Below are 21386 nucleotides of genomic sequence, written 5' to 3' on the forward strand. Positions count from 1 at the left end.
AAAAATCCAACAGCCCAGAAAACTCACAGCAACCCAAACAAAAAAAATCCAACAACTCCCCCACCCACCCATGGCATTTGACTCCAAGGATCTCCCTTCCACCCTCCACTCACACACACACACACACACACACACACACACACACACACACATATTTATGCTCCAAAATGTTATCTTGGACATTTCAAGGGCATAATTTTGCCATGATTTGAGTCTCTGGGACCAAATCAAACACAAGTGATCATTTTGTTTTTGTCTGGTTGTTTCCCTGGGCATAATATTGACCAAAGCAGCCCAACCACATTACAAAAATGCTCCCATTTGCCCCAGATGGCAGGGGTGGGAGCATTTACAGGCTTTTTTAGTTTTGTGAGTTGATGCTGTGAGGGCTGTAGTCCTTTAGGATCACTGGGGGTTTGGTAATGTGGCTCCCTAGCCTCCCACAAATATCCATCTTTGATATACACAGAAGCCTTTATGGCTAAGAGATAGCATCTGCATACCTCCTATCCTTTTGTCCAGCTTGCCCTGTCCTCTTAAGTGAAGAAATGCTAGCTCTGGGCCACAGTCATTTATACCAAACCTAGATGCACTATACAAGTGTTTTTATGTTTTACAAAAGTCAGTCTCTTCTTTAAAGGGATTTTCAGAAGTCATGTGTCATTATTTCTCAGTTTTCATGTTTCAGCAACAACAGTACATCCATCAATATGAGGAATATTTGTACAGTACCTGTAAATGTTTTACTATATTTACTACTTCTCTAGTGGAATAAGGGTAATTGATAATTCCTTGGTCAGCTAAGCTTCTAAGCTCTCCAAAAGCAGCCACTAGTTTCTGCAGGACTGGTTCAGGAACCTCAGGCCCATACTGTCGCAGCATTGCCAGTTCTGACTTTGGTTTAGGATTATCAACTGCATGGCAGCTAAAAATGTCTCCTAAAATGAACAAAATGGTAACAGAGAGAAATATATAAAGGCAATTTAGCAACACTAGCATTATAGTTTAGCCCAACTTAAATACAAAACTCTAAAATGTACAGCTTTTCTATAAAAACTATTATCCAAGAATGTACATTGTAGTAATGTTTTAAAAATGTGTTAGAAAGCGGGAACCACTGTTCTGCCACTGTCCTGTCCCATTCCTCCATAGAAGACACACATTTTGATTATTTCTAATGGCATCATGATATTGAAAATTTTGTGATCATTTTCCCCTTAGTGAATACAATGGGTATTCAAAGGAAGTTTTACTTCAGATTCATTCTTTTCAATACATACATAGAAGTTATCTAGATGTTAAGTCCCATCATAAGGCATGCTATTCATTCCCTGGAGGCAACAATTAATGGAAACACTGTGAATAGTGAGGAAATCATAGCTCAATGGCAGAATGCATGCTGCATTTGCAGGAAGTCTTAAACTTAATCCCCAGCGACTTCATTTGAAATGGCCTTTCCTTGAAATCTTGGAGACTGAGCATCCATCAGAGAGGACACTATTTGGCTATGGTTACATATATTTCCAAATGTTATCATAAGGGAGCCCCAGAATTGGATTCAATCCAAAAAGACTTTATAACTCTTCCCATTCCAAAGCATTTTTTGTGAATCACAGAAAATTATTTCATTCCTCTTAAGATATAGGAAGAACTAGTTTTGGTGCTTGCATAACAAAATTGTTTTAGACTCTAAATCTAAATCCCTTTAAACACAAGCTAGCAAGAAGGTTGCTTCCTTTGGCTCTTTTCCATCAACTGGATTATTGAAATAAAACTGATATTTCCCATACTTAGTCTCTAAAATAGAGGTTTGTATCAACTGTTCTGCTTACCAAGTGTTCCAAAGAAATCATTGCCCAGGAAAGGAAATCCAGGCCTGTTTGCTAGAACGATCATTCTAAAGTCTGGATGAATTACTATAACATTTTCCCTTCCATTGACACAACCAGAATCTGAAAAATACAGAGATTTAAATTAATATTTTCAGTATCAGAAGGCCGTATTAAAGTATCCAAGACTATATCCCCTCAAAGATGGTAAACAGCGTACAAAGACATTATGCACATCTATGAGCATTAACAATCGCCGGCCACTACTGAGCAGGAACTGATGGATTAATGAAGCTCTTCAGTATGCAAAATCTCTGTCTGCTCTCATCACAGTCATTTGGATAAATAATAAGCGCCCTGTACATAGCCGTCCTTGTGAACATGAAGTTTCCAGTATGTTCCAGAGTTCATAGTTCCTGACAGAATGAACCTCGATTTGGACTATTTCAGTTCATTCAGCAATGAAATCCAAGTTAAATCTCACCCCCAGGAAAAATGTGTAGAGTACTGCACAAATAATTCATCACATTTCCTCTGCAACAAATATGTCAGAAAACCTCTAAAAAACTGACTGCAGCCTAGTCAGAATTTTTGTTTTGTGTCAAGAGTGATTTGAGAAACTGCAAGTAGCTTCTGGTGTGAGAGAATTGCCCATCTGCAACGATGTTGCAGAGGGGACAGCCAGATGTTTTACCATCTTGTGGGAGGCTTCTCTCATGTCCTTGCATGGGAAGCTGGAGCTGCCAGATGGGAGCTCACCCGCTCCCCGGATTCAAACCGCCAACCTTTCAGTCTGCACAAGAGTTTAATCAATTGCGCCAACGAGGGCTGCAGCTTCAGAATTAATCTTATACATGTGTAATATGACTTTTCCAGGAGTTGTTGCAAAAACTTCAATGGGGCAAGAACCCTTAAAAACCTTTGAACCCCTATTTACAATTTCACCAAAGCATTGGAGATCAGCTTTTGATGACAAGTTCAAATAAAGTGCATGAGAAATTTTTTACCAATATTTGAAATATTGCTTATACTCAAAGGAAAAATGGAGGAAAGGGAATAAAATTGTTGACAATTACAACTTATTTTAACTGTGGTAATTTTCATTGTTCACTTTGCAATGTGTTACATTCATATAACTCATTAGGTAAATAACATGTGACATAGGTGTATCTATTAGTTCATAGATATTATTTTTATAAGCATAATTTTGAGGTTCATAAAGATGGAACTTTTGGCACAATTCAACTGAAAACTGTCCCACTTTAAGAAAACATAAAAAGCCCACTACCTTGAAAATGTATTTTTCTCTATATACCTGCTAAACTAATTACAGCAATGTATTTATTAATCTGGAATAAATGCAAGTGCTGGAAACACTGCATCCTTAGGGCTACTTACTAGCGACAAGGCGTCGTCCATCAGACAGAATCATTTCTCCACTTTCAACCAATGTTTTTAAAATGCAGGTAACATTCGTTGGTGCCTTGTCTGCCTCATCAATAACTAGAACATGCCCCTTTTTGACAGCTTTCACCTGGAAAAAAAAATTATCATCTCTACTACTGATTCTTTAGATCAGGGGTCCTCAAACTTTTAAAGCAGAGGGCCAGTCCACAATCCTTCAGACTGTTGGGGCCAAATTATTATTTGAAAAAAAAAAACGAACAAATTCCTATGCACACTGCACAACAACAAAAATGAAAGAACAATACAATATTTAAAAATAAAAACAATTTTAACCAACATAAACCTATCAGGATTTCAATGGGAAGTGTGGGCCTGCTTCTGGCCAATGAGATAGTCAAGTTAATTAGGATTGTTGTTGTTGTGTGCCTTCAAGTCATTTCAGACTTTGGGGAGAGCCTAAGTCTAAAATTATTTATTTATTCATTTACTACATTTATTTACTACATTTATTTACTACATTTATTTACTACATTTATATCCCATCCTTCTCACCCTGAAGGGTACTCAGAGCAGCTGTATGTACATAGAATATATTATTAGCATAGCACAATATTAGCATTATATATTACTATATTGAACTATACCACTATACTGTAATATTATATGTAATATATAACATATAATTGATATTATATGGTATTTTTTTAGTATATTGTATAACATTATAATATTATCAATATTATATGTATATACAATATATTATATTATTAAAACTGATATAAAAATATATTATAAAACTGAGGGCAGGGGGCCAGGTAAATGACCTTGGAGGGCCGCATCTGGCCCCCGGGCCTTAGTTTGGGGACCCCTGCTTTAGATCATAGCTTCAAACCAGGGCATACCCACAACTGTAATGACTGAGTTGGCAGAAGACAATCACTTTTTCGCTATTAAGGATAACACATTCGCTGTATTACTCCAGTGGATGTTGATGATCAGTGCAGTTCCTATGAGGAAAGCAAAACCTGTGCTCCCCACACAGAGATTCTATATAGATGGATTAAATGTCATAGAATCATAGAGCTGGAAGAAACTTCGTGGGCCATCCAGTCCAACCACCTGCCAAGAAGCATGAAAATTGCATTCAAAGCACCCCCGACAGATGGCCATCCAGCCTCTGTTTGTGGGACAATGACCACCCTGAATTCTTCAGCTATCAGCTCAATGATCCTATATTTTGCATTTACTGCTTACAAATTTGCAGCATAAGATGTGGTCAAAGTTAAGCAACAAAATTTACTGTAGGAAGTACTTTAAGATAAAGTAATCTTAAATGCCTCCTTGCATTCTTTTGTTTTTGTGGGTTGGATAAGAGCTGCAATACATCTTCCCACACTGAGCCAATGAAACAGATCAGAAAAATAATTTAATTTCTATGCTGTAATATGCTAAAAACAAGCAGAGTTTGAAGAATTAATTCAGTAACATTAACTGGTAAAATTGGCAAATAGATTGATTGGCATATTTAGTAAGTTGTTTAGTCACATCACCATGAATAAACATGAATAAAATACTTTTGGAACATGGCCACACAGCCTGAAAGACATACAACAACCCAATAAACATGTTGTTTGAGATGCTGGTGATGAGACAAATCATAGGATCTACAGAGAATACTATGGAGTTTATCTCTCTGGACCCAAGGGGAATGCATTTAATTATGGGATCCTCTAAAACAGTGGTTCTCAACCTGTGATTCCCCAGCTGTTTTGGCCTACATCTCCCAGAAATCCCAGCCAGTTTACTAGCTGTTAGGATTTCTGGGAGTTGAAGGCCAAAAACAACTGGGGACCCACAGGCTGAGAAGCTCTGTTCTAAAAGGTATATGTCTGTGCTTTTTAAATTGCCTTTCTCCAGTCTGGAATTTTTCCCTACCTGGACTACAAAGCCCAGAATATATTTGCTATCTGGCAATGGTAATAGTACAACAAATCTGGTAAAGGTCACATTGGAAAAGTCTGTTCTAAAGTGTGGGATATTATCTATTTACTCAGGGGCATCTCTATTTTCTTTCCATCCCCACCAACAGGTGCTCACTTTTCAAATGTCTTGCTTGTTAAAGCTTAAAAGGAAGGATTTATTTTTGTTAAAGGCTGATATCTACCACAAGTAGAGGAACAAATAGATAACTACAAATCAAAGATACATATTCATAATCAGAAATGTTTTTTTAGTCTCTGAGCATATGCAAAATATATCTTGCACAACCAAATCACTGCATCCTCTTTTTTTGGCCCATTCCCAATCAAAAACTGTTTGCAAAGACCAGTGTTTTTCATGCAGGATCTAAAAGTCCCCAGGTAAGTCTTTGGGATCCTCAGTTATAATGATCAGATATTTAATAAATCTATTTTTATCTTCTCTCATCATACCTTAACTGTATTATTAAAAGAAGTGGGTAAAAAGGAGGATCCATGGAGGTAGGTAAAAAGCAGAACTGAGAGAGAAAGAGAGAGAAAATCCACACATGGGTGAAATGAGGAATGTGTGTGAAGAAACCTTTTCATCTAATTATCGAGAGGTGGGGACAAACCTGTCTTTGAGAACTAAAAAATGACATCTTAAAAGGGTTTTGGCTGCTTGAATTTATTCCCTCTTCATGCCGTTCCAAGATTTATCAATTTAGCATTAATTGTGAGTTAGAATAAACTGTTTAAAATACAGTAAATTAATAACTGAACAAGCTAATTAGAATATTAATCCCAGGCTCTGGAGATAAGACAAGTCAAGCAGAACTATTTCTGTTCAATGTATAAGTGTGTTCTAATAAGAGAGCTCTAATATGTGTGCCCTAAAATTACTTACTAGTGGAGAATCCTCATATATTATAAGACCATCTTTAACTGAGGGCTGAAGCGTAAGACTTTGCACGGTAGTGTCTCTAGAAAGCAAATCAAACACAAAGTTTTATTCACATCGAATAGACAGAAAGCCATTAAACAATGCCAGCATTATTTTTCATTCCAAATATGGATACAATGCTCACTACTACTATATATTAAAGAGGGGTGGAGAAGATTTGATATTTCAGATTTCCCATCTCCAAAAACCTTTAGTTCATAGTCTTGCTATCACACACAGGGATATATACTGTACTGATCATCATAAAGGAAATGGAATAAATTATTGTTATATACTCTGATAAATGGAGAAAAGGATTGACATTGTATCATTTAAATCAAGATATGTGTGTGTGGACTCCTCATGGCTTTTAAAATTAACAACGCCTGTTTTTGATGTGTTGTTGAAGGCTTTCATAGCTAGAATCACTGGGTTGTTGTGCATTTTCCAAGCTGTATGGCCATGTTCCAGAGGCATTATCTCCTGACGCTTCGCCCACATCTATGGCAGGCGTCCTCAGAGGTTGTGAGGCATATACCTCACAAATTCTGAGGATGCCTGCCATAGATGTGGGGAAAACATCAGGAGAGAACGCTTCTGGAACATGGCCATACATCCCGGAAAATGCACAAAAACCCAACACCTGTTTTCAAAGAACAAATAAAGATTGGGGGTCCTAAAAAGCTTTAAGTCCTTGTCTAGTCTCAGAAACTCCTTTCACTTAAAAGGTTTTATACATTTTCAAGACATTTTGTTATACCCACACTCCTTTACCCTTTGATTCCGCTATGTTTCCTCACAGTAGGCATAAAAATCAAAATGCCAGAAGGGTTTCTTGTCCTTCCTTCCTTTAATAATAACCCTAGATAGTACATTTTTCTCTCTATATACATGGGACAATCGTCTTCCCCATTTTACCTGATGTCAACAGTTATTTTGCCTCACTTTCATTGTAGACTGTAATGTCTTTTCTCCCCACCCATTAGTATATAATATTAAGAACAGCATATTTTTATGTATGCCAGGTATTTCCACATTGTACAAATATGGAGATATCAAAAAATATCCATTCATGCTACTTTATGAGGAGTTCATACAGTCTGCAAAATGTAGATGCACTTATCACGAGGTTTGTACTATTTCACCAGCCAAACCACTAAAAAAATCTGCTATCTGTAATTTGTGTGTTTTTGATGGCTGACCACGTTACAATGTCCAGTTTCAAGCTGAAGTTTCAAAGTATCAGGGCATTACTTCAAAAAGGGCCATGGATGGGAGAAATGGAGGTGCCATGGACCCCTTTAAGGGCACTAAATACCGACCCAGACAGTTCAGCTAGAATTAGGAACCAAAATCAATGATAGTCATTAAAATTTCAAGGTTTTTTTTTACCTATGGAGCTGGAAATATTCTCTTGGTCTATTTAACAGTTGAAGAAATTTGTCAACCACTTTATTTTTCCCCACACCCTGCAAAAGCAAAGGAAATTACTTTCAAACATAAATTAACAAAACATTACTCAAATTTATTTCCAACCATGTAAAACCAATATAGAGAAAAGTTCTCATGCTGTAATATACAAAATAGTTTATATGCCAAGTTGCTGCTCATCTCTCCATTAGAAAATGAATGCCCACAAAAGTGCATTAAAAAATCCTTAAAGTGAATCAGTGCTACATGTCTTAAATTGTTTCCAGGACTTCCTCCGTAATCATCTGTACAGCAAAACCATTTTCTCCAATACTGGTTTGAAACTGCATTAAATTAGAGACAACTTATGGTACTTGAAGATTATTAATTCTGTAAAAAGAGGCAACTTAAAGGAAAAATACAGAAAGGGTAGAACTCTTCCATTGTCATGAAAGAGTGCTCCCCATTAGAACTGAGACTGAAGCATCCTGTATTAAACCTTGTTTCCCTTTGGAGAACGAATGACAAGGGATAGCCCTGAGACGGAAAATAGCATGTAGCAATCCTACAATATTTGTTATCATGCATTTGTCCAACATTTTATTAAGGATTCAATGACAGCTAAATTATGGGCTGCTGCAGATAAAAGGCAAGGTAAACTGTTTATTAGAACAGTAGTCTTAACCTTTTCTTTATGACAGACAGATATCGTCTGTTGTTGCAGAACTCCAAAGCTTGAGTAAAGATGTATACCCTTGGGGTGTATTTAAAATTTATTTAAAGTTGCTTATCAAGAGTTTTTTTTTTGTTTTAGAGAGAAGGCAGATATAAGTAAATGAACACACATATATTTTATTGGAATAATTCCATAAAAACAACAACCATACTCTAAACAACAAACTGTAGGAGAATATTGTTGACTTTAATGAATTAATGAGAAGGCTAGGACTGAATTTCACTTACAAGCCTTGTTATGTTGGGCTTATTGGCTGAAACTTCCCAAACTGTGTTAGAGTGCTTGTCAAAACACTGGAAAGAAGCCTGTAGGCAGCTCAGGCCAAAAACATTACGTTAAAATCTATAAAAATAATATGTGAAACTAATGCAAAACAATGAATGTTATCATAAAAATCTCCCGTATTTTTTATCTCCCTATTGTGAAAAGCAGAATGCTGGGAAGCTGATTTAACTGAATTAGACTACATTGCGGAAAAGTAGCTCCATGAGTTTGAATCAATGCACAATTTGTTTCTAATAGGTCCTTAAATGTGGGAAGAATTCTAAACTACCTCTACTAATTTGAGACATAATCTGCTCTAAAACGTAATTACCTTCTGTGTTCTGATATATGGTGCCACTTAGGACCAACTTCCATAGTTGAAAGTAATTACTGAATACAGAAGACAGGATCAGATGATTCACACCTTAATGTAGAAGTAGTTATATATTGTCAAACTACTACTCCTATAAGTCCTAGTGAGGAGAGGCAATGGCAAAAGAATGCTGGAGGTTGTACAGCAACGCTTATCCACTCTTTGCCAAATTCTGCCTTCAGGCATACTTGGTGCTTAAGACAACAATCTTCTCAGGCAGACATAAGGGAGAGCTGTCATTAGATATAAAGGCCTTTTACATGTATTTTTTACATGGAATAAGGGAAGAATAATGCTAAAGATTTAGATTTGTTGAACTTCAAGCTAAATTGTCCATATACTCTAGTGCACTTTTCTTGTTATCTTATTTATAGACATGTAACAAATGAGCAATTCTTTGCACTCATTTGTATTTTCTAAAACATTTTTGTAACTATGACATATTCGAAACAATCCTCTATCTCTGAATCCAAGATCATTCAATAAAAACAAAACGGACAACATAAAACATTGTTTAAATGTGCATATGAGAATAGCCGAATTGGAGATGAGGCAGATAAATCGACCTTTGTAAATTTATTCAGATTAAATGCTTCAAAATTTAGATTACATAAATAAAACAAATGCATATACTAGCAAGAAAGACCGGATTACTCTTACTTGGTTGCCAACTAAGAGAAGATGCTCTCCCAGCAAGAAGTCTTTCAACATATCTTCCATCACCATCATATGCTAGAGAGACATAAATACAATTTTGAAAAGAAGAAAATTAATATTTGTAAAGCAACACAAATATTTATATAAGAGCTCTTAAAACCCATGTAGCAATTCTGATCAGCCCCCCCCCCCCCAAATTTTTACTTATCCCACACTTCTGGACAATCATTAATGTATTTCTTGGTTTATGTCATGAATTGGAGCCTCCAGTGGCACAGTGGGTTAAACTGCTGAGCTGTTGAACTTGCTGACCGAAAGGTTGGCGGTTCAAATCCGGGGAGTGGAATGAGCTCCTGCTGTTAGCCCCAGATTATGTCAACCTAGCAGTTCAAAAACATGCAAATGTGAGTAGTTCAATAGGTACCGTTCCAGCAGGAAGGTAATGGCGCTCCATGCAGTCATGCTGGCCACATGACCTTGGAGGTATCTACAGACAACGCCGGCTCTTGGAGATGAGCACCAATCCCCGAAGTCAGACACAACTTCGGACACAAAAGTAAAAACCTTTACTTTTACCTTATGTCATAAACTATATTGATAAGAACTAGAGACATGACACTGGACCAGAACTATTAGTCATTTAGCTCAGTAATAATGTGAGTTGGGTTTAACTAACTAAATTCTGGTTTAAAGAAGGAAACCCATTGTTAAGATCTGCAGAATGCAAAAAAACCCCAGCTTCTTTAACAGCTCTTTTGATCGTATCTAAACGAATGGAAGAACATGCACAACTTTCTAGATGCAAACCAACTTGGATGCTGGGCATAAAACAGGTCTTCTGTGAATAAGTGGCTGCATTCAGTTCACTGTCTCCAACAGTTGCCAACTAGATGCCCCAGCAAACCTGACAAGCACAGCAGCATATTAACAGATATTGACCTGAATCTTGTTAGTTTTGAATCATTCATATTTAACTATGTATTTGTGCATCATTCAACAGTTGATTCGGTGGATCTGCCCTAGTCTATTAATAGTAACTCTGCCCCTTATTGGTTTGATGCCAGCACCTGGCAAATGTATAATTGGGAACCCTTTCAGACATGAATTCCTCTCTGATAATTCGCCCTGCCCCATTTATCCATACATGAAGTAAAACCAATCACATTCTACATTGGCATTCCTAATTAGTCTACAACAATATTTCTTTGGAAAAGATATGGCCCAGGGCATGGATTTGTTCAATATACAGGACACAGCACTACAAAAGAAACACGCAGAGGAATATGCAGAAGTTAAATACGAAACTGTTCGTAAGCTGAAGTACCACAGCATTGAAAATGTGTCGGACAGCAATGCAGAGATGGACTAAGTTTGTTATTTCTAATAAGACTGACAAATAAATGAAATGATCAATGGCTTGGCACCTGGATAGAGATTGCCTCTCTATTAAACAGTCACCATACATCAAGATAATAAAATGTGTGGTTTCTATTGCATGGTGAAACCAGCAACATGGCTTTTGTTACAAGGGTCTCAGCCTCCACTATGATGTGAAAGGAAATAAAGTGGCAGCCTCTCTCGACTCCTATCAACCAGAGCAATAGAAAAGGCCAACAGCAGATCACAATAGAGGAACTCTTTAGGAAGGGAAGCATGCAAGGGAGAGGAAATGACTTCAGGAAGACAAGGTCAGTGCATTTTGCACAACATCCATGTGGTCCTACTAGTAACATGGACGTGATTTTGTGTATGCACGTGCATGTTTTTCCCACCTCAAATAAGCTGGAAAGTAACAGAAACCCCACATTGAAAAACAACAGAAGGGTGGCATTACCAACAGTCACCCCATTAATCCCCAAAACAGTGCAAAAATGTATTTTATTGTCCATTATGTCATTTTTTTCCTTCCCATATTTCAATTCTTTGCGGGTTACTAGTTGTTTATACTAAATATTTAAATATGCCAGATTTGTTTTATTTATGCAGGTGTATGATGCAACTTAAAATATCATTATCCGCTCACCTCATTTTCTGTTACTTAATTTTTTCAAATAAGAACAGGAAAAGACTATACCAATCTTGACAAAGAAAAATAGGTCTTTTCAAGTAGGCCAGACAACTTATACAGAACAGGAATCTCTATGTAACAGCTTTTTCCTTTCATCAGTCTCTATCACATCATCAGCTTCAGATAAATAACCTAACCCAAGATGGAAATACAGCTACTTTGCAAGTTAAAGTGAATGTTTAAATCTCTCTTAAGTTTAGAAAAAAGTACACCCCAACACTGCAGTAAACAAAGCAGAGGAAAAAGACGAAGGCATGGAAGGCGGAGGCCTGACTAGGTCTACAACTCTCTTTTTGAATGTAAAAGAGATCTTACTTTCAACAGCAAGGGTATCTTTGTCTCAACAAATCTAAAATTGAGATCCACTAGGCTAAAATGGAATTTTTCTCTACAGAAACTTCTAACATAGCAGATGAAGCTTGAGATAACCACACAAAACAGGAGTACCTCACTAGCTGAAAACAAGCAAGAAGAGAAAGAACAGAAAGGGGGAAAACATGAAAATGAACAAAATCTGGCTACCTGTATTAAAAAACTCTAAAATCAGGACAGTAAATAAAGAATAACACTCAGAAGACAGAGGAATTCCAGACAAAAAACAATCAGAGCCAGCAAACACCACCCAACAAAGGATTCTCCCATATGGAACCAGCTAGGCGTTGAAGCTACAAGGCTATTCAATTCTAATCAAAGTGGCCAATTACAGCATTCACACTTGCCTCTAATAGACAGGAGTTATCTCTCCCAACCTGGACATACCACAGATAATAAACCCCACTTGCCTAGTTTCCAGCACCTCACAACCTCTGCCATAGATGTGACCGAAATATCAGGAGAGAAGGCTTCTGGAACGTTTCCATACAGTCCGGAAAACCCACAGCAACCCAAGCACAAACTGCTTACATTATAACTGCATTGGTCTCTAGTCATCTGAAGGCATTTAACAGACTTTCAGACTGTGTTATTTTGCCTTAAGTAATCACTTGAATAATAACTTGATTAACACAAAAATCTCTCATTGTCCAGCACTTACTTGAGTGTTTTCATAGAAGAGAACATCAGGAACTTTCATTTTCTCATATGGATTGGAAATGGGGATGGTTACAGATCCAATTCTTAGGATTCCCGAGTTTACTTCACCTGATGTTTTATATAAATAAGGATTAATCACTGGCGAGAAGACAGGCACAGTTATATCCACTGAAGATGCACTTGAAATATTTGGTTTTTGTAAGGCTAGATTCACAGAGGTGGGTCACATAACTGATCATGGTATACACTTAGGAACATTGCATATACTAGGCCACTAGTAGCCCTTCAAGCTTTTACTGTTTTAGTAAAACAGTGAAGAAAAAACACCACTTTTCCGGGAATTCTGTTTTACAGCAAATGCCGCGATCTTCTTCCATCATATTCTAACTACTAGCCCAAAGTAGTATCGAAAACAAAAAGAAAAGAAACAAAAGAAAAAAGGAAGTAAGTATGAGGGTCTGAGGAGACAGAGATATTTATCTGATGAATTTTCATATCAGAACTGATGGTCTGGCACACCAGTTTTGGCCCTCATCAACATTGCCTACAACAGTCCTCTAACACTATACTGGTAGATGTAACTCAAGTTAAAGAGAGGAAGATTAAACATGATTTCTCTTTGTGATCAGCTATGACAACATAAGAACATAAAAATACGAAAGTATTTTGCAGGAACACACATGAAGTAATTTACTAAATCCTCTAAATCTTGTACAGTTGCTGTGTTCATATGAAACTCACTAAGAGGAGAAAGCAAGGAAATGTCAATAGCTTACAGCTATAATCTTTTCCCTCCAGTTGCTGAGCGTCTGTAAGACTTGTTTCAATTCCAGAATCCAAGAGATTTTTATGTAAAGCAGATTTTGCAAGGTTGGGTAAAAACCTAATGGGATGGGAAAATTGAAATGTTATTTTCATATAAATATATCTAAGATTTGCAGTGCTTCATTCAGCATATGTCCTACTACAATTTCTTTTGTTATGCAAGCAATTTGTATTTATGCATTTAGGTTTTCCTTCCATTTTGGCCTGGGCATGAAAATTTCATACTACACCAAAGCACAGCAGATTGTTTCAGCTTTTTTGCATTACTCTGATTGTCATACCAACCCAAGCATCCAAGTATAAAACACGAGTAAGCTATTTATTTAAAATCAAATGCCTTAAGTAATGCAAAATCAAAACAAAACTTCTCTGTAAGAAGTCACAGGCCTATTTAAGCCAAGGAAACCAAGGACTACTATGCACAGCAAGAAAAAACTTCAGATAGGTAACAAACAAAAAACGCTGTCCTTTTCCTACAAGTCAGGAGTCCAAAGAGCACGACTGTACAATACTTCTTGTCCCAAACAAGTCAAGAGCCTTAATAACAGGAATTCGGTTACAAATTTTGGGACACACTGCAGCATTTTGCTGGAGATCCTTTACTGTCAATAACTTGGATTCCTATTTCCTTGAAAAGAAGAACTTCTGGGAGAAATGGTTGCCTTATTACAGTGACAATCGCAAATTTATTCTTCTTTTGCTTTATCTTAGCACTTCTGTCTCAATTGTTTCACAATTAAGCAGCAATTATGATCCAAAATGCTGTTTCTTTTCAGAAAATTTCAAATTGCTATGCAAGTGACATACTCCCATCATTAAACAAATAAGCAAACACCCCCCCCCCCCCCCCCACACACACACAAAAACAAAGTTTACCTGGAAAGACAGGCTTTATTGACAGCATTGTAGAGACTTTCGTCTGGATAGTGAGAAAGTCGACGGCAAATTCTCAATAGCTGCCTCGTGGATAAAGATGATGCTAATGATTGTGCCTATTCCAAAATAAAAAAGAACTATTCATTTATTTTAAAATGCTGCTCTCTACAGTATGGTTTAATAGCAGATCCTGTATTTTTACTCCATGGTTAACACAGTAATGCAGCAAATACTAGTCCTATACAGGCTATTTTATTTCACTGTCACAAGGCTCAAACATACGTAAGTCAATCCAATTTGTGGCTTTCCCAAAATATATGTGTTTGCAATCTCTCAGTGGCCAAAAGATGTCACCAACAAAAATATAAACAAAAGATGTCACCAACAAAAATATAAACATTTCCACGTATATTATTGGCTATCACTCTACCCAGGTACTCAAAGGACAGAGGAAGGTGACAGGTCAAGTGGATCTTTTTTCCAGCCTAGAACTTTGCATCCGTTTCTTCCCAAGAATTTTTATTCCCTTCATAGGTAAAGAAGCAAGCAAGTCACTGCACATGAAAGCAATGTCCAAACATTAACAAAAACAGACTTAATTAAATATAACACTTGGCAACAATATATAACTCCCAAATAAGTCACATTTAAAGGCAAGAATAATTCATGTTATTTACAGGATATCAGTTAGAGTTCATAAATATCACCTTATACAACAGCAAACATGCACCTGGAACCCCACTGGGGAAAAAGCTAGGTTTTCTCTCCTGCTATGCATAAGCCACAAGAGTCTGTATACCTAAGGCACGCGTCTCAACTCTCAGCACAAGCAATCTATTTTTATCGCCTCCTGTAGATGCCCTGTCACTAATCATCTGTAGGAATCTCCCCTCAGTCTTAACTGTGACTCACTTCTGATGTAGAAGCCCCTGGACATTTAGACATTTTAAAAAGGTATCTCCAATATGAAATCCCATTTTTTTTTTCAGATTTCTTATGTAACAGGCAAAAGTAACAGGTAAAATGACCATAACCACACCTTCTATGTGTTTCTCCAGATACGTTTTCTGAGAAAAATGGCATCTAGGCATTGCAATTTTAAAACTGCAGAAACACATTCAAATTGACATCGTGTCATTATTGCTCCTTAAATGCAGATGTTAAAATGAACTGAGAGCACCAGAAGTTAAATAATACATTAATTGATCCTAATTCCTATATACATTCCTTTACCATCAAAGCTGTTCTCGCTAAAAGCCATACTTGAAAACATTAATGCTGCCTGTTCATTTTCTGATGACTGAAAATAATTGACCTACTTATAATATTATGGAACCATGATGGCGCAGTGGGTTAAACCTTTGTGCTGGCTGGACTGCTGATCTAAAGGTTGGATTGCTGACCTGAAGGTTGCCGTTCGAATCCATGAGGCAAGGTGAGCTTCCATCTGTCAGCTCTAGCTTGCAGGGACATGAGAGAAGCCTCCCAGCAGGATGGTAACACATCCAGGCGTCCCCTGGGCAATGTCTCTGTAGACAGCCAATTATCTCATACCAGAAGAGACTTGCAGTATGTTCTCAAGTCACTACTGACACGATAAAATTTTTTATAATTTTAAAAGGATTTAATGCTAAAAGCATGCAGTGTACAGGGATTTTTAATACACAAAAGGGGGAAAATAATCAACAAATCTATTGTATTTATCATGTTTCCCCTCACGCAACATGACATATGAGGGCAAGAATGACCCATGCCAAATTGTGCTAGAAACATGACACAGATAACTTAATTGAGAGTGCTTTGATGAGAAACAGCGACCTTTTCCTTCCCAAAGATGGGAAGGCAGCAAGTGAGCCCTGTCCAGGAAGGACCAAGTGCCCCATGAGAGACAGGAAAAGAACAGTCTACTATAAAGCTTTACTGACGGGCACTCATGGTCAAACAAGGATGCCAGCAAACAAACAGTACTTGAATCCTTTGAAAATATTCTTTAAATTATAACACTAGTCAGCACACATTTATGGTGCCTCAAATATTAGACCTGTTTCTGGGTATATTTGACCTGCTGATTCCAAAAAATGGCACCAATTTTCCCCCTATCTGCCCCGAAATTCCAAACGACTAGCCCGATCTAGAGAAGCGGCCTCATCGCTTTCGCTTTCAAGGCCACAGGGCTCGTGAGTGTTATCAGGTTGAGGCTGGGAGCTACTCTCCCTTTCTGCTCCTTGCATCTGAAAACCATCATCAGTAACAACATCATTTCTTCCCGTGGGAAAGCCTCCCTGCTCCTCATCTCCCACATCAGGAACACTCTGCACCTGAATCCCATAATTCCCATCAGAGTCATCTTGAAACTCATCTTGAACCTGAATCCCATCATCTTGAAACTGCATCCCAGAATCCTCATCAGAGTCACACAAAGGCTGAGTCACAACACTCTAGGCATCACAGAAGGAATTTTTACCATGATTTGGGGGGCCTTTCTGGGCCACGTCTTTTATTAACCAAGAGGAAGCAAGGCAATGTCACTCCATGTTTCAAAAAACGTTTTCCCTGGTGGACTAAACTGGCTCAGGAGGCACTCATAACATGGTTAAAAGATCTCCCATGCTCCCTTGAGGGTATATTGAATATATATATATATATATATATATATATATATATATATATACACACACACACACACACACACACACACACACACACAGTCCCCCAAAATTGACCCATGGGGAACAATGGGCCACCAAAATAGCCCTGGGGATGACGTGAGTCCCATGGGCACACTTTGCCAATGCCAGCTGGACATTAAATAAATAAATTGCCACTGATGAACAGCTGGCAGAATTTTGAGGTAAATGTTTTTGGCTGTGAATCTCAAAGTATATGCTAAGTAGATCAGAAAAATATGATACAAAATATACTGTGGTGCTAAGACATATCAACGTATATGAAGCGACATTTGCCTAAACAGGTAGTATGAAACAGGGAGCCAAATTTGGTTATAGTGTGGTGACAATATTAAATGGACTATTCATTAGTGTTAAGGCACTTTTTCATCTGTTTAAAACTGGCAGAAGGGCTGCTAAGGAAAGGCTGGCACCCACTTCAGGAAATAAGCTACGTCTCCAACACACAGTTATTTTTTCATTACATCAGCAGATGGGACTCCATGTGAGGGAAATATGCTTGCAAGGACTACTGTGACATTCAAATGATATGTAGTGTTATTTTGTAAAGCAATTGCTTAGGGACATTTTCTACAGCAGATGTTGTTATTAGGGTCAAAAATTATCTCACAATTCTATTAATGTGCAATCTTCCTGCAAATAAATAAAAGCAAATGGTTTATTTAAGGGTCTACATCAGATCTTCCCAAACACACATAATTTTGTGACACAGTAATCCAGCTTTGCTAGCAAACCAGATGTAAAACCAACCTCTTATAAGAGATATGGACACATACAGAAATTGTAATAATGAAATGTATGGGAACACAATATATCTCATGAAACCTTCAATTTATATATTTTCTAAATATATGTTTAACTGCTTATTTCACAAAGACCCAAGAGGTTTCTCATTAGGTTCACCCAACACACTAATGGGTTGCAACACAGAATTTAGAAAATTCTGGCTTATATCCTGTCATGAGAGTTTCACAACAAAAAGTTTAATTTCATTTGGAAAAAAATTATCTCACAATTCCATTAATGTGCAATCTTCCTGCAAATAAATAAAAGCAAATGGTTTATTTAAGGGTCTACATCAGATCTTCCCAAACACACATAATTTTGTGACACAGTAATCCAGCTTTGCTAGCAAACCAGATGTAAAACCAACCTCTTATAAGACATATGGACACATACAGAAATTGTAATAATGAAATGTATGGGAACACAATATATTTCATGAAACCTTCAATTTATATATTTTCTAAATATATGTTTAATTGCTTCATGGGACCAGAAAATTCCCAGAAATCTCCCCCCCCCCTTAAATCCACGAGGATGATGATTCAAATCACAGGTGGGGGTCAGAGACTACCCCTCACATGTGTCATTTCGAGAGTGACAACAGAGGAAAATAGAGGCATTTCCTTTGCAGACCTTCTCAAGCTAATAAAGGGAAATGAATGCATGCTTCTCCCCTTTGTCATTTTTTTGGAGGCTACAAAGGAAAGGCATTGCAGCAGTGGAGGGTTCTGGGGTATGGCATTTTTGTACATTTTCATGCTTTTCAGTGTTCCTGTGTGTCTTAAGGGCAAAAATGGGAAGCTTTAGGGGACAAGGCATGCTTCTGTGTTTGCACATGTGGCGCCCAGGGGCTGCATGCAGTCCAGAGACAACACTTTGACCACCAGGTTTAAATAACAGACCAATGCCTCTAAGAGTGAAGGGCAATAAAACTGGGTCCTCAGATCCCACCAGTCCAGCACACGCAATAGTGATGGTGTTCCAGTCAAAGAAGGAGTTCAGTGAGAACAAGCAAAACAGTAATTGAAATTTGAATAGCTGGACTTACAGTGGGATCATTTGTATCACGAAGTTTGTGTGTTAACTTCAGCAGCTGTTCCACTGCAGTACTAGGAACATTTGGAACCTGCAATAAAATATAAATAATAATAATAAATACAAATAAAATAGAATAAAATATACCTAACAAAAATTTAATACATTTTGATTTAATATAAATTTTGATTTGATGTAAAATAAAAATAATCTTTGTAATTGTTTGCAATGTAAATTATTGTAAATTTATTTTATTTTATTTATTTACAGTATTCCGCCCTTCTCACCCCGAAGGGGACTCAGGGCAGATCACATTGTACACATATAAGGCAAACATTCAATGCCATATAACTTAGAACAGAGACAGAGACAGATGCAGAGGCAATTTAAACCTTCTCCAGCTTCCAGCTTCCTGAGGGTATGCTTGATTCCGGCCACAGGGGGAGTAGCTGCTTCATCATCCACTGCGATGGCAACTTCCTCATTCCAACGGCGGCTGGATGATTTTATGGTGTTTATGGTGCCATAAATTAGCCTCCCCACATGTAAGTGGTACCTAAATTTCCTACTTGATAGATGCAACTATCTTTCGGGTTGCTTAGTTCAACAACGAGCAGGGGCTATTTTTTTTAATTTTAATTGTTGGGTGCTCACCCCGACACAGGCTGGCCTCGAACTCATGGCCTCTTGGTCAGAGTGATTTATTTATTGCAGCTGGCTGCTAACCAGCCTGCGGCACAGCCCGGCCCAATCATCATCCTGAGATCGTTAGATAAAATGTAGGACATAAATATTTAAATAAAATTAATAATAAACAAATAATGCAAAATGCCACCCTCTACACATGAGAAAAGTATCTGCTTAATTTGGAAAGTCTCAGAGTTTTCAGAAGCAAGCAAATGCTCGAAACACACATAGAAAACTATATGCAGAGGTCTCCAAATTAGTCCAATATGGTATGAATATGCTTAATATGAAAAAATCACACTTTCTGGGAAGAGGGGAAACAAATCACCTTCCACTACTTATCTCTCCGTCCATAGTTGGTGTAACAATTCATATGAAAAATGCATACTAGTGATGTCCCTAGGCAGGATCTCAGAAAGATGCTGTATTTCTTCAATTGTAAGACACTATCAATTGTAAGATGCGCCCTAATTTCAGTACCACCACCACCAACAAAAATACATAAGATACACCTGCAATTCTAAGATGCACCCCAATTTTATAGATATTTATATAGGGAAAAAGTCATCTTAGAACTGAAATTACAATAATGGAAGTGCAACTTAAGGATTCTCATTTTGTGGTTCACTCAACATGCACCAAAGTCATGGAAAATACAGGAATGTGATTACTGTGGAACATATAATAGGGGCAGCAACAAAAATACCCACATTTCCCAGCAACGAAAAGAAATAGTCTTATGACAAATTTGAAGCTTGCCCCTAATACACCCGAATGGCAAGCAAGAAGTTTTGCAGACACTTACCATTTCTTTAATAACTTTAATTTCTTCACTCTTGCTCAGAGGCTTCATGTGATGGAAAAGAAAAAGTGTTAAGAGTTCTGGGCCCAGCCACTGCTGCGTGGTGCTTCCTACAACAGGAGGTTCTGCTAAGGCAATTATTCTGAAGGAAGGATGGATGGGGAAAATGGACCTGTGAGAAAATAGTTGATTTTAAGTATCTCATTCTGAAGGACAGAGAGTTTAATACCTTGGATTGTTATTTGTAGCTGGACAAGATAGGAAACAAGAGTTAAAGTCTTTATCCTTGCTTTCAGCCCACAATAAGGAACTGCATGCATGAGCAAAAGGCTCTCTCATATCTGAGCTTAATGGTGAAAACTAATAATATAATATAATAATACTTTATTTATAGGCTGCCCTGTCTCCCCAAGGAGACTCAGTGCGGCTTCCAGACAAAAAAGAAAGGCAAATATTCAATGCCTTGGTAAAAAAAAATGCACATAAGTCAAACAGTACAAAATAACATCATTATAAATTAATAATTACTAAACCAGAAAATAAATTTAATCATTAAATAAGCATCGTTAACTAGCACAATAAATATAAGTTAAACAACAATTGTTGACAAGTTGATTTGGCTGTTCCACAAACACACAAAATCAAGTATTTCAAAGAGTAAACTGTTCAAACCATCACTCAGATCAAAGCTCTTATGGTGACATCAGTTATTTTTAGCTGAAAGTCATAAGCCTCAAAGCTAATCCCTGTCTGATAAACAAAAACAATAAAGTGTCTGAAATAATCATGTGAAGCAGAAGCCAATGAATATGCAATTGTCAGACTGAAAAAACAAAATGCAAAGGTCAGAGAATTTGCAACTAAGCTACATTAAAGGAAAATAATCCTATTTTAATAGTACTGTTATCATCAAGTTTCCAATTTCATTCGCTTCAGTTTTCATTACTAAATAGGACAGCATTCTCATTCCTGAAACTCATCTCAAGCCTTCCATATGGACAGAAAAAAGTG

The 21386-nt window shown here is 37.3% G+C and overlaps 1 protein-coding gene across 3 annotated transcripts in view; it reads right to left on the reverse strand.

The window, feature by feature from the left end:
• The window catches only part of vwa8 (von Willebrand factor A domain containing 8), a 123974-nt gene that overhangs the window by 53725 nt on the left and 48863 nt on the right, over positions 1–21386 (reverse strand). For all 3 annotated transcript variants that reach the window (XM_062975601.1, XM_008106817.3, XM_062975602.1), the window contains 11 exons: positions 20379–20547; positions 18900–18977; positions 14379–14494; positions 13454–13560; positions 12679–12785; positions 9581–9652; positions 7530–7606; positions 6102–6177; positions 3228–3363; positions 1833–1952; positions 733–938 (listed from right to left, as the gene is read on the reverse strand). In XM_062975601.1, coding sequence (XP_062831671.1) covers positions 733–938; positions 1833–1952; positions 3228–3363; positions 6102–6177; positions 7530–7606; positions 9581–9652; positions 12679–12785; positions 13454–13560; positions 14379–14494; positions 18900–18977; positions 20379–20547 — 1264 coding nt within the window. The remainder of the gene's footprint in view (positions 1–732; positions 939–1832; positions 1953–3227; positions 3364–6101; positions 6178–7529; positions 7607–9580; positions 9653–12678; positions 12786–13453; positions 13561–14378; positions 14495–18899; positions 18978–20378; positions 20548–21386) is intronic.

This window comes from Anolis carolinensis, chromosome 3 (assembly GCF_035594765.1).
Source record: "Anolis carolinensis isolate JA03-04 chromosome 3, rAnoCar3.1.pri, whole genome shotgun sequence".
In the NCBI taxonomy this organism is placed as follows: domain Eukaryota; kingdom Metazoa; phylum Chordata; class Lepidosauria; order Squamata; family Dactyloidae; genus Anolis; species Anolis carolinensis.